Source organism: Callithrix jacchus, chromosome 2 (genome assembly GCF_049354715.1).
Source record: "Callithrix jacchus isolate 240 chromosome 2, calJac240_pri, whole genome shotgun sequence".
Taxonomy (NCBI): domain Eukaryota; kingdom Metazoa; phylum Chordata; class Mammalia; order Primates; family Cebidae; genus Callithrix; species Callithrix jacchus.
In genome coordinates, this window is record NC_133503.1 from 115332913 (window position 1) to 115345000 (window position 12088).

At 43.4% G+C, this 12088-nt stretch overlaps 1 protein-coding gene across 11 annotated transcripts in view; it reads left to right on the forward strand.

The window, feature by feature from the left end:
- The first annotated feature begins 252 nt into the window (after nt 1-252).
- Nucleotides 253-12088, forward strand: part of MCTP1 (multiple C2 and transmembrane domain containing 1) — a 595528-nt gene continuing 583692 nt past the window's right edge. For all 11 annotated transcript variants that reach the window (XR_008479839.2, XR_013532231.1, XR_013532232.1 and 8 more), the window contains exon 1: nt 253-1815. Coding sequence is in view for 7 of the 11 variants with exons in the window: in XM_054252591.2 (XP_054108566.1) it covers nt 1087-1815 (729 nt within the window). In the remaining 4 variants the exon portion in view is untranslated. The remainder of the gene's footprint in view (nt 1816-12088) is intronic.

Here is a 12088-nt window from a genome sequence, read left to right on the forward strand (position 1 = left end):
TTGAATGAAAAGAACAAGATCCTCTGTGCCGAATCGGATCAAAGGCAGTGCGCATCACCCATCTTCATCCACCGCAAACTCCCTGCAACTTAAGGGCTGGCTTTATCGTCAGTCTCCGGATATGATAGATCCTGATCATAAGAGACCAGTGCACAGGCAAATAAAGAGAAGGGAGGGGTGGATGGGGACAAAGTCAAGACAGAAGAAATTAAACTCTCGTCTTGGACCCAGAGCGCGCAACGGGGCGGGGGCAGACGTGTTCAGCCTTAGAACTCCGTCAGGTTCATCGCTCAGTGTGGACGCTCGGTGCCCCCACGAGACCCATCGAGGGCGCACAGTCTCCACTCCAGCTCGCTTCATCGGACCCAGACGACTGCCAGCGCGTCCGGCGGCCAGCACAGAGTAAGCCCAGTGGGCAACTGTGGCCCGATCCTAGAGAGCAAGCTGGCTTCGGGCCTTACCTAGCTCCACCCGGCTCCTACCGGCCCTCCCACCTAGGAGCTGGAGGATGGTCCCGGGGCGCCCCAGGGGGGCTGCTGGTCCCCGGAGCCTCCAGCCGGACGCGCGGTGTCTTGTGAAACGCGTGCCCGCCCAGTTTGGAGGCAGCTGCCCCCGCTGCTGACAGGTGCTGCCCGGAGGGCGCCGGGTGCGGTCCCTGGCGCAGCTGGACGCGCACGCCCCGGTGCGTGCAGCTTCCCGAGCTCGGTCAGCGAGAAGAGGGAGCCAGGGTGCGGCCTGGGGGACGTCAGTGGACTGGAGCCGCGGAGCTTCGAGCGAGAAACTTTGCGGGCGCCGCGGCCGGGATTCGGTGGCGGCTCCAGCTCACCCCAGCAGGTGCGGGAGGAAGAGGCGGCGCCGGAGTCCCGAGGCCGGAGTGCCTCGGCGGCGGCGGCGGCCGCTTCTTTCCCCCGAGCTGGCCTGAAGTCGCTGGGCACTCCCGGTTTCTGCTGCTGCGCCCGCCGCCGCCGCCACCGCCACCGCCACCGCGGGGCCCCGGGAGGAGGCGCAGCGGGAGAGGGCGGAGGAGAAGCAGGAGGAGGAGGAGGAGGAGGAGGAAGAGGGGAGAGGAGGAGCAGGGGGTGGAGGATGGAGACCGGGGCTGCCGCGGCGGGCGAGCCGGCGGCGGCGTCCTCCTCCTTCCAGGCCCGGCTCTGGAAGAACCTGCAGCTGGGAGTGGGCAGGAGCAAGGTCGGCGGAGGCGGAGGCGGGAGCGGGCGCGCAGGGGGTCCGGAGCGCCGCACTGCAGACACCCCGTCGCCCTCCCCGCCACCCCCGGGGGGCACGCGGGGCGCACCGGCCGGCGGGAGTGGTGCAGGCAGCAGGTGGAGCGGCTTCAAGAAGCGGAAGCAAGTGCTGGACCGAGTCTTCTCCTCCTCGCAGCCCAACTTGTGCTGCTCCTCGCCGGAGCCCCTAGAGCCAGGCAGCGCCGCCGGCAGAGCCGAGCAGGGGTTCACGCTGCGCCGCCGGATCCGCGAGCATTTGCTCCCCGCCGGAAAGGGGCCGGTGGCGGCGGTAGGAGCAGCGGGAGGGACGCCTCCTGGCGGACGCTCCCCCGACTCGGCTCCCTCCTCTTCCTCCGCCTCATCCTCCTTGTCCTCCTCGCCCCAGCCGCCGCCGAGGGGGGACCGCGCCCGAGATGAGGGTGAACGGCGTCGGGGCCCCGGGGCGCATTTGTGTCATCAGAAGAGCTCCTCTCTGCCGGGCACCGCCTGCCTGGAGCAGCTGCTGGAACCGCCGCCGCCTCCGGCAGAGCCAGCGCGGAGCCCCGCGGAATCTCGGACCCCGGAGACAGGCGAGGAGCGCGGCAGCAGCCAGGTGAGTGCAGGTGGGCGCGGCCATGCCTCCCGCTTCAGGCGGCAGCCACCCGGGGAGCGGGGGACCTGGGGCGGGGGGCAGGGGCCGGGACGCGGGAGGGAAAATGCTATCAATTCTAAGTACATGACGCGGTGCAAAGAAAACATCTCGCTCTAGTTTAGCAAAGATGAAAGAGTTCTGACCTGCACCCGGACTTTACTTTTGATAGAAATGATTCTTGTCACCAGAAGCTTTCTGACTAGCCAATGAAAAGTTAGACCTAAAGTGAGTACTTTTTAGAGGTCTCCTGGAAGGAGATGTCCAGCCAAGTCTCATCTTGGCAAAAAAGAAAACTAACCCAGTAACTTAAAACAATTACAACCACGTGTGGTGGTGTGAAGTCAGCACCATTTGAAGCAAATGGTTGTCAGGAAGAAATAGAAACGTGGAGAGGTAATTTATGGCACCTGTGATGTCCTGTGCCAGGGAAAGCATCATCGCAGGACTGCTCACTTTCCGGCACCCCCTTTTTAAATCTTCCCCGGCTGCAAGTGGATCATTCATTGCCCTTAAAGTGGACAGCAGGAGTGTCTCCTCCCAGTTAGTCAAATGCATATGAGCCTTGCGAAATTTTAAGTCATCCGAAGCACTTGCTTTTAAAGTATGCTGCTTTATACTTCTTGTTAACTGCTCAGACAAGAGTCAAGGTTTTTTTTAAGTGCTTTTATTAGAAATTTTTTGTGTGGTACCCACAATGTGTGCCACTGAATTGGCTGTTTTTACCCCCTCAACCTCGAAGAGGCTCTTTTTGTAAATGTTTATCAAATCATTTTAATTCTAGAAAATATTTTGGAAGTTTCACTCTGCCAGAGACCTAACTAACATTTTTCTTCCGATACATCTTATTTAAACTCCCAATACAGTTTATTTAAACTTTCTCATTGTTTTGACTCTGATTAAATATGTTAGATGAATGACACTTAAAACTTTAGTGGCAGATTAAAAGCTCCGCTACAAGGAAACATCAGGCTGTGTTTTGAAGGGTAAGATATGGGAATAGAAAGGCTTCCAGTTGAAAGTTTTTATAGCTTGTGGACTGATTTCTTAGTGTAGCTCCAGAAAATAAACCAGAATACGAGTATGTTTTGCTACCTAATAAATTTGCTTGCAGTGAGCAAACACCTGATGATCCAGAAAAAGATTTTATTCTTAGAAGAGTAGGTAGAAATAATAGTGCCAAAAGACTAAATACCTTTCTGTCATCTTGAAAGTGAACTGGATAGAACCCTTGTTTTGGGTTTTAAAAGTAAAGTGATAAATGGTTTTAGAAGAATGTTTTAAATTCAGTATAGATGAATACTATATATTAAATGAAGTATTTATTTTTGAGTATGTATATAATCCTAATGTATAAGAATTTTAGAGTTGGGAAGCTTTACTTTTTTTCTTTCACTTTCAAAGATAATAGAACAACAAATAATAATTTAATTATTTTGGAAGGTATATATCGTATTACTGTGAATGTTAACTTACTAAATCACATTGCAGTTCACTGAACCAAAATATTTTCAAAGCAAAAAATAGATAACTGAATTTTTATGTTCCTTTTTGCCAAAAAGTTTTTGGAAAGTATCAATCTTTAAAAAACACTACTACTATGTAAGTATTAACATACAAAAGATATTGACTTATTCTGGAGAAGATACTAAACTAACACTATTATGTATGCCTTCACCATATGCCGGGCATTTTATAGCCCTACATAGTTTAACCCTCACAGCAGACCAATGTGATACAAGTTCTTATTGTCATTTTATAAATTAGTAAACCAGTGCTCACATAAGTTAAATAACCTTTCCAGGGTCATACGGTTAGCAGATGACAGAGAGAAGTTTTGTACTCAAGTCAGTCTCCAGAGTCTTTTTTCATTATTTCAGCTACCTTTGACAACTTTTAGAACTTGTTGCATTTTTTTAGATGACTTTGGTCTTATTGATGAAACTAGAGCCTTGAAAGTTTACTTGTATTCTGGAGACTTTTCCCCATTTCTATACACAATCAATTCTATAATGGATTAGCTATATTAATTTGTAATTTGTTCTGTGACGAATTGTTGCATATATATTTTATCACATTTACAAATGACATTATTAATCAGGATCTACAACTCTGAAGAAGCTTTTCATTATAGAGAATCAGCATTTCAACATAGACATAAGAGAAATTAAAAAGTTAAAATATCTTTCAAAAAATAGGAGAAAGATGAGATATAGGCAGACCAAATGATAAACTCTGAGGGACTTGCCCGATGCCAGATACAGTCCCAGAAAGAGATACCATTTTTGGTCCTCAGCGTCTGCTGCTCTTGGGGCTTTGTTCTCTGAGAAGAGGAGAACTTTCTCTGTACTGAATCACCAGTACAGCTTTCATGAGCACTGTCTCACCAATGTAAAAGAGAGGATTTCTCAGTCCTGGAAATACCTCTCAGCCCACCTTAAAGGACCCAGCTCCCCTCAGAGTGGGGAAGAGAAAGAAATGGAATTGGAACCTGGAACTGGAAGGGGACTCATTCAGCTGCCCAGGAGTCAGCTTAGCTTTGCAGCACTCTTCCAAGCTTCCTGAATATCTCAGAGATCTGTCCTTACTCTCTCAGCATCTCATCTCTAAAGAGACCTGGGCTTGGGGAAGGGGCGTATAGCATATACATATTTCACCTTTATTCACAGTTCACAAGCACAGTACTCAGGAAAGAAATACAATAAAAGTCCTTAATATGTCTTTATAGTGCCTAGATGAAGAGACTTTTCTTTCAAAGCAGAAATAAAATTTATTGCAAAAATAGGCAAATTGTTTAATTTTTCTCTTGTTCTCTGCTTGATCCTGGCATAAGCCATGTTCTCCAACACACTCTCCATGTCTCCACCCCGCCAGCGCAGCATGAGGCCCCAACAACATATGTGCACGTACTCTGACAGTGGGTGGAGATGTTAAGCAAAAGCAAAGAAAAAAAATTGTTTTGGACTGCTGGGGAAAGAGATTTTAGAGTCACTGATATATGTGGGTTAAAGTGAACAAACCAGGCTACTTTCCATGTGCCTGCTATTGTGTTTTCGTTAGCCAAATATACCTTTGGAATTCGTCCTAACAGACTTAATAATGCCTTGCTGTTGGGCCATGTGCATTATTTCAAATGTTCTGTTGTGAGAATGAGGTAAAAAAAGAACCCCCTTTCTTCCCACTGATTCTAGTTCACGTGTTGGGCCATATTGTCATACCAGATGCATTTCATTTTCTGCAACACAGTTGGAAAAGATGCTTTCTCAATTTGTGTGCATATCAAAAATATGCCAATTTTATGTATTCTGCCTTGATGAGTTACTAAAATTATGTTTTGCTAGGATCAGAAAGTCAGTATTTTAAGGGAAAGAGTGAAGAATGAATACGTTGCATTTTTTTAGTGTTTTAACAAAAGTATGTAGTATTTATGAATGCTGAACTTTTATTTTCTTCTCTTTAAATTTGATAAAATTGCTTACACAAAGGAGAAACAATATTTTTGAAAAGAATTAGGAAAAATATTCATTGTATGTTAAATATGTTTTGAAACATAGCAAGAGGAATCTATTCGTTGGGATAAGATTCCTAAAACATATCTGTAATCCCTGATAAAAAATGGAAACTATTTTCTACAATTAAGTCTATATGTGAAGTATATCTTGCTTTATTATTATTTGAGCTTTTAAATAAAGCCTGTATTTAACAAAATCATTCAAAAACATGACTTGGGTTGATTTTTGCAATTTTTCAGGTGTTTTTACTATTACTTCAAAGAACACAACTTCATCTAAAGGAAGGCATAGATTTAAAAATATAATTCCTAAGATAAATGACTGAAGTCACTGAAGAAAACTAATAACATCAAATTCAAGTCCCTAAAACAATGTTAGTAGCTTGATACTGGTCTAACTTCAGAAATGACCCCTTTCAGATTGAAAGTGAGAGAGAGAGAGAGTGAATGAGACCTTAGAACATTTTAGAGCAGGGTGTAAAGTGGAGTTTGATGTGTGATAGCATTCATGAAAAGTGCTGGGATCATCATTTATTCCAAAGAAAGGGAGTAAACAGAATGACATATTTCCCTTTAACTTTTACTTGCTATAATAAGTATCTGGCAAATTTGAGTTGAACTATGAGTCTTGCGTAAATGGGAAGTGTTAACATGTAGATGTTATGAGAGATTGGCTTAAAATACAGCAAGTGTTCAATAAACAGCAATTGCTGTTGTGCTTGTTATTATTCCTGGAGAGCATATTAAAGTTTTGCAATTGCTGCTATTACAAATAAGTGTGGGGTTAAAAAAAATTAATGGGGTGCTTTGCCAGTCCTTTTTATTTAATTTAGGATGTGAACTACGTTCCTTGCAGTGGTGGAAAAAGTGGCTCATGACTCATCAAGGTAGTATTAGTGACATTACAATTTTGTATAGCAATGAAAAAAAATCTTACCTTATTTTTAGCAAGCATGTATGCATCATCATGAAGAATGAATATGTTATGTTGAGGGGAAAATGTGATTAGCAGATTCATTAAAAAATAGAACAAACATTTTTCCTCCTGTTTCTTTTACCTCATTGTTTGAAAATGATTTCACAAAATAAAGGTTAATTGATACCTAAAGGAAACATGTAATATTGTTTCTTTGATTATAATATTATTTAATTATTTACCAACCCTGGCTAGTAGAGTGTAAATAATATGTCTGCCTAACTATAAGCATTGACAAAATCTGCAGGTTTAGAAGTTAGGTTCATATATATTTTTTCTTCTTGGTCTATATCTACTTATAATACTGTAGCAGACATCTGCTTTAGGTAAGCAGAAGATGATTATCTGAAACAGAAAGTTCTTTGTTTTAATTGCTTTTTTCAGTTGGAAAACTTACTAAAAATCACATATTTCCCTACCTCAGTAAGTCAAGCATCCTAAATAAAATCATTTCTTGGTAACTGAGGGTCATTATTTGCATTCTGGGCTTTGTTTGTTGGCTTAATGTGAAAGAAGTAGAAATTATCCTAGAACTTGCTTTATATAAACTTGAATGTTTTTATAAATTAGAATATAAACCATACCTGTTTATGACATGTTTACCTTTCTGTAAAACTGATTATTGAATCAAAGAAAAGGGACCCTTTTCTCAAGTCATTTGTTCACTTAACAGTCTTAAAGTTTTGTAAATTTTGATTTGTCGGCATCGTTGAAGATACTGTTTTTCTCTGCATCATTAACTTTAGGTGACATTTTAATTTCCTTTTCACCACCAACCTTTTCTTCTAATTCACACTGCTTTTTATGGATCAGAAGTGAGAAGTTCACTATCCCTAACAATTCAAAATTTTATCCAAATATATTTTCCCCTCTAATATGTAGCAATTTCTTATCATTAGAAACTTTTTTTTTCTGACAGAATATCAGGCTGCAATATCCTCAATGTCTCCAAATATTTGTATTTAACTGTAGTATGGGTGCAATACGGAAAACTGTATTTGTAATATAATGAGATTTAAAAGTCCTGACTACTGGTTTCTTAAGAGGAGAGTTTTCTTCTCTTCAGTAAAGTCTTTTCAAGATACTTTATACCAGCCTTATTTCCCATTCTCTTGGATCCTAGCCAATTTGGAAAATTACAACAAATGTAGACAAGTGGACCTCTGAACATTTTAGGATCATTGTATCCTCCTAATCCCACTGGGTTCATTTAGAGAGGCCCCTTCAGCATTAACGATCTGAACCTATTTTGCTTAAGCCTGAGCTACCTCCACTTGCCTCGCCAGCTCTGATGGAGTGGAATTTGGCAAGCCTTAGTACAATAGACCTAGTGAATCCTCATTGTGAAACAGTTCAGGGGAAGACTACTCAATAAATGGTGACTGAATGAATGAAGGGAAAAATGGGTGGGCTAGAACTGTTCAGAGATAAGGTCTCTGGAAGCGCTTCAAAATTGCTTTATGTTTGTGAAGTGATATTATGATTCCAAGTCCTTTTAAGCCTGGCATGTATTTTATGTTTCCCTCTTCCCCTAGCTGGTAGCTTGGCTTTTGCTAGCCTAGACTGACTTTAATTTTGGTTCTTGGGCAGACAAGAAACAGAATTAAAGTCTGGTGAAGGGAGGATGTGGCACTTACTAAGTGGCTGCCATATTGTGCTCCCATGGAGGACAGAAAAGCATCCTGTTTCTGAGGTCTCTGGGTCAGGGATGTTGGACTGGGTCAGTTCGTGGTATTGTACTCTGACTCTGGGTATCCATTTTTTTGCACCCAAGTCTACCTTTCTGGCCTCTGACATTGCACCCATACATCTGGATTCTTGATTCCTGCCTACATATCCTCATTTAGCTATGCCTCTGAGTCTTGAATTCTGCTTGGATCTTGGCTGAAGATAGTTTCCTTCCTTATTCACTGCTGCTTCTCCTCAACCCATCTCCTTGACCTGTTCTTTGTACCTAGCACTTTTCCTGTTTCTCAGACCCATCGTTTAAGAAAGTCTCTTATCTTTAATTTACTCCCAGCCATGACTGAGATTAAAAATCCCAATATTGACTGGGGGTTGTGGCTCATGCCTATAATCCCAGAACTTTGGGAGGCCCAGGTGGGTGGATCACCTGAGGTCAGGATTTCAAGATCAGCCTGGCCAACACGGTGAAACCCTGTCTCTACTGAAAATACAAAAATTAGCTGGGTGTGGTGGCAGGCGCCTGTAATCAATCCCAGCTAACTGGGAGGCTGAGACAGGATAATCACTTGAATCCGGGAGGCAGAGGTTGCAGTGAGCTGAGATCGTGCCACTGCATTCCTGTCTAGGTGACAAGAGTGAAACTCTGTCTCAAAAAAAAAAAGCCAATATTGATGAAGAATCCTGTCCTCAGTAGCCTGGTTCATTCTGTTGCCTCTTAAATACCAAGTGTGTGAAGTGGAATTCAGACAGACGGCCAGGTAATATTTACAGTGACCCCACCGCCCCCACCACGCCCTGTCTAATGCTGAGCCTAGTTAAAAAACACCAAATCCTCCCTCCTGAAAATTTGCATTGCTTATCAACTTTATTTGCTTATAAATGATGGTTTTCTCCTGTGATGGACTAGACTAGAGCTGATTTTTCACTGAACATGGTTCATTGTCTCTGTGTCCTTGCCCCTTTCCCTCCTATTTTTAAACATCTCACATGCCTACTCTGTAACATACACACCCACTTTTTTAGTCCTGCCTGCTTTCTTCTTTCTCCTTAATATTCTCTGTCACCCCTACTTTCTCTGCTTGCAAGATCTGATTCTATTAACTAACCATTTAGCATCCAGAGATGAGCTGTCTAATTTGGCAAGCACTAGCCACATTTGGCTATGGGACTCTGGACACATGGCTAGTTAGAATTGAGAAGGGCTGTAAGTGTAAAATGCACACATGTACACTGAATTTTGAAGACTTGTCCAAAGAAAAGAAAAAAATATCTCATTATTAAACTTTGTATATTGATTGCATGTTAGGATAACATTTTAGACATGTTAGATTAAATTACATATAATATTAAAGTTAGTGTTACAGGTAAAATTACATATGTGGCTCATACTTGTATTTTTATTGGATAGCACTGATCTAAAGCAGGGATTTCAAACTCCAAACTCCAATGCCCACAGGGGCCACCAAAGTAAAGACAAAGAGCCCAGAGGGTTTGGTGGGGCCCATAGTGGACCAGGGAGCCCCTGCCCCTTGAAGGAGCAGCTGCTTCTCAGCTGATTACTCGCACCCAGGAAAGAAACTGTGTTGCCAGAGCTTCTAGATTTTTTAATAGAAGCCAAATCTCAGATTTTTGCATGAAGTCTTCAGATTCTGAATTTTTGTCAAATAAATCATATATTTTAAAAAGCATCGTAGGTTAAATAAAATATAACTCTGGCCTGAATTTAACTATCAGTTTGAACTCCTGACTCAGAGAGGTCACATCTGATTGCTCCCTTTCCCACTTCCCCATCCCCCAAGTGCTGGGCAAGTGCTAGGCATGTATTGTCTGGGGCCATATATGTAGACATCAATATGACATATAGGTGTCTTTTTTCTTTTTTTTTTTTTTTTTGAGACAGAGTTTTGCTCTTGTTACCCAGGCTGGAGTGCAATGGCGCGATCTCGGCTCACCGCAACCTTCGCCTCCTGGGTTCAAGCAGTTCTCCCACCTCGGCCTCCTGAGTAGTTGGGATTACAGGCACGCACCACCATGCCCAGCTAATTTTTTTTTTGTATTTTTAGTAGAGACGGGGTTTCTCCATGTTGACCAGGATGGTCTCGATCTCTTGACCTCGTGATCCACCTGCCTCAGCCTCCCAAAGTGCTGGGATTACAGGCTTGAGCCACCGGTGTCAATACATTTTACAAACTAATAGGATGAGTTCACCAGCCGGGGGAAATGAGTGGTGGGATGAAGGTCAGAATGCAGTGGGTTGGGGATTATGTGGAAATTGCGAAGGCGGGAGGAGAGTGGCCAAGCAATTTGGCTCTATACAGAGGATTACAGAAAGCAGTAGTGGGAGAAAGAGCAAGTGTTGGAAACGGGTCATTGGAAGGTTTTTATAAATGGAGATACCCTAAGTGAGTTAATGGGACACAGCCTATGGAGAGGGAGAGGTCGAAGATAAAGGAGAAAGGGGGATAATTGATGGGATAAGGTCCCTGAGTACCTGGGTTGGGGTGGGCCCCACAGGCCATGGGAGGGAGGTCTCCCTTAGCCTTCAGCCAGAAGCACCCGTCTGCCAGTGCAGATGGAAGGAGACAGTGTGGACGTGGATGCAGGGAAGTCTGTAGGCTGGCTGGCAACAGTTTGAGCATGTTCTGTCTGATGGCCACTTCCTCGTTTTGAAGTGTGATTAGGATTTGGACACACGGAGATAGTGAAAGACTATTGCCTAAGCACAAAGGCAAATAAGTGTCCTGCGTATACAAAAATAGGAAGTCAGTAGTGGGACTAAAATCTAGGGTGTGGGCAGAGGGGTAGTGAGAATAAAGGTGAGAGAGAAGGTGTGGCCAGATGTGAGGGCTGAGGTGTGTACTCTCCAACCCTGGGGGCAATGGAGCAGGGCAGTGACTGGGTCAACCTGAGCCTTAGGAGGGTGAAACTGGCATGGAAACAGGAGACCATGAAGAGGCCACAGTAGTCTCAGTGGGCTGTGCTTTGACCTTGGTGATGGAAAGATGGAAAGAATTGAGGGATCAGGAGTTTGGCTGAATGTCCAGGGACGGGAGTAGAAAAAGTTCATCACAGCATGTTTTCCCCTTTCCTTATGTTTTTGATTCTTCCTAGTTCTGTTCAGAGATGCTTTTATTGAAATGTCTTTATTTTTCCTCCATGGGTAAGGGTTGAGTTTGGGGTTTGTATTTCGGCAGAATGGCTGAGGGTTCCAGGCTCCTAAGTGTCAGAATGTACCTATTTACTCTAATAACTCCTATTCTTTAAATTATTTTGAGCTCTTCAGAATAAAATGGTTCTCTTATTTTCTGCAGTGTCAGGCACCAAAAGTAGTGAGTATTAATAGAGAAAAAGAAAGGGTAAAACCTGTTAGTGTAAAAAGGTAAAACAAGAAAACTTCCTATATATACCTGTTAGCTGAATTCTTATGGTGCTTGATGCCAGAGTGGCTAGATATTTGGAGAAATAGTTATAATGAAGGAGTTTGGGATCTAAGGGCTTTGTTGGAAATTTTTATTCTTAATCAAGGTAGTGTGCTGCAAACATCTTAAAATGTGCATTGTCTCTCTTATGCAAGGTTCATGTGTGCATGGCAATGGCCAATTTCTGAAAACTACCAATAGATATTCTCTCAAAATAGAAATGATATTCTGTCCATACCCTTAGGCCATATCTGACTCTTCTTCTTATGTTGAAATGTAAAATTGATTTTGATATAAGAATAATTTAGCTATTTTCATAGTTGCTTTTGCATAGTATTTTCACCACACTACACTGGAACTCCAAATGTTTTCCAAAATATCTTTTGGGATTGGAAGAGACTTTAGAGATGTTCTGGGTCACCACAGAGCAGTTGCCTCCTGTGTCCTGAGGGGCCAAACCCCCAAATCAGCAGGGACCGTGTTGTCTCTAGCTTCGAGCAGACATGGTTTGCACGTTCATTTTTCTTCTTTGCTTTTCTCTACTTTTAAAGGAAGCTAGAGGTGAGGAACAGTAATGGGGTCTGGCTGTGATGGTGACTTTGGCTGGTCCTGTCTGGACTTGTATATACACCAATTCAACTCAAC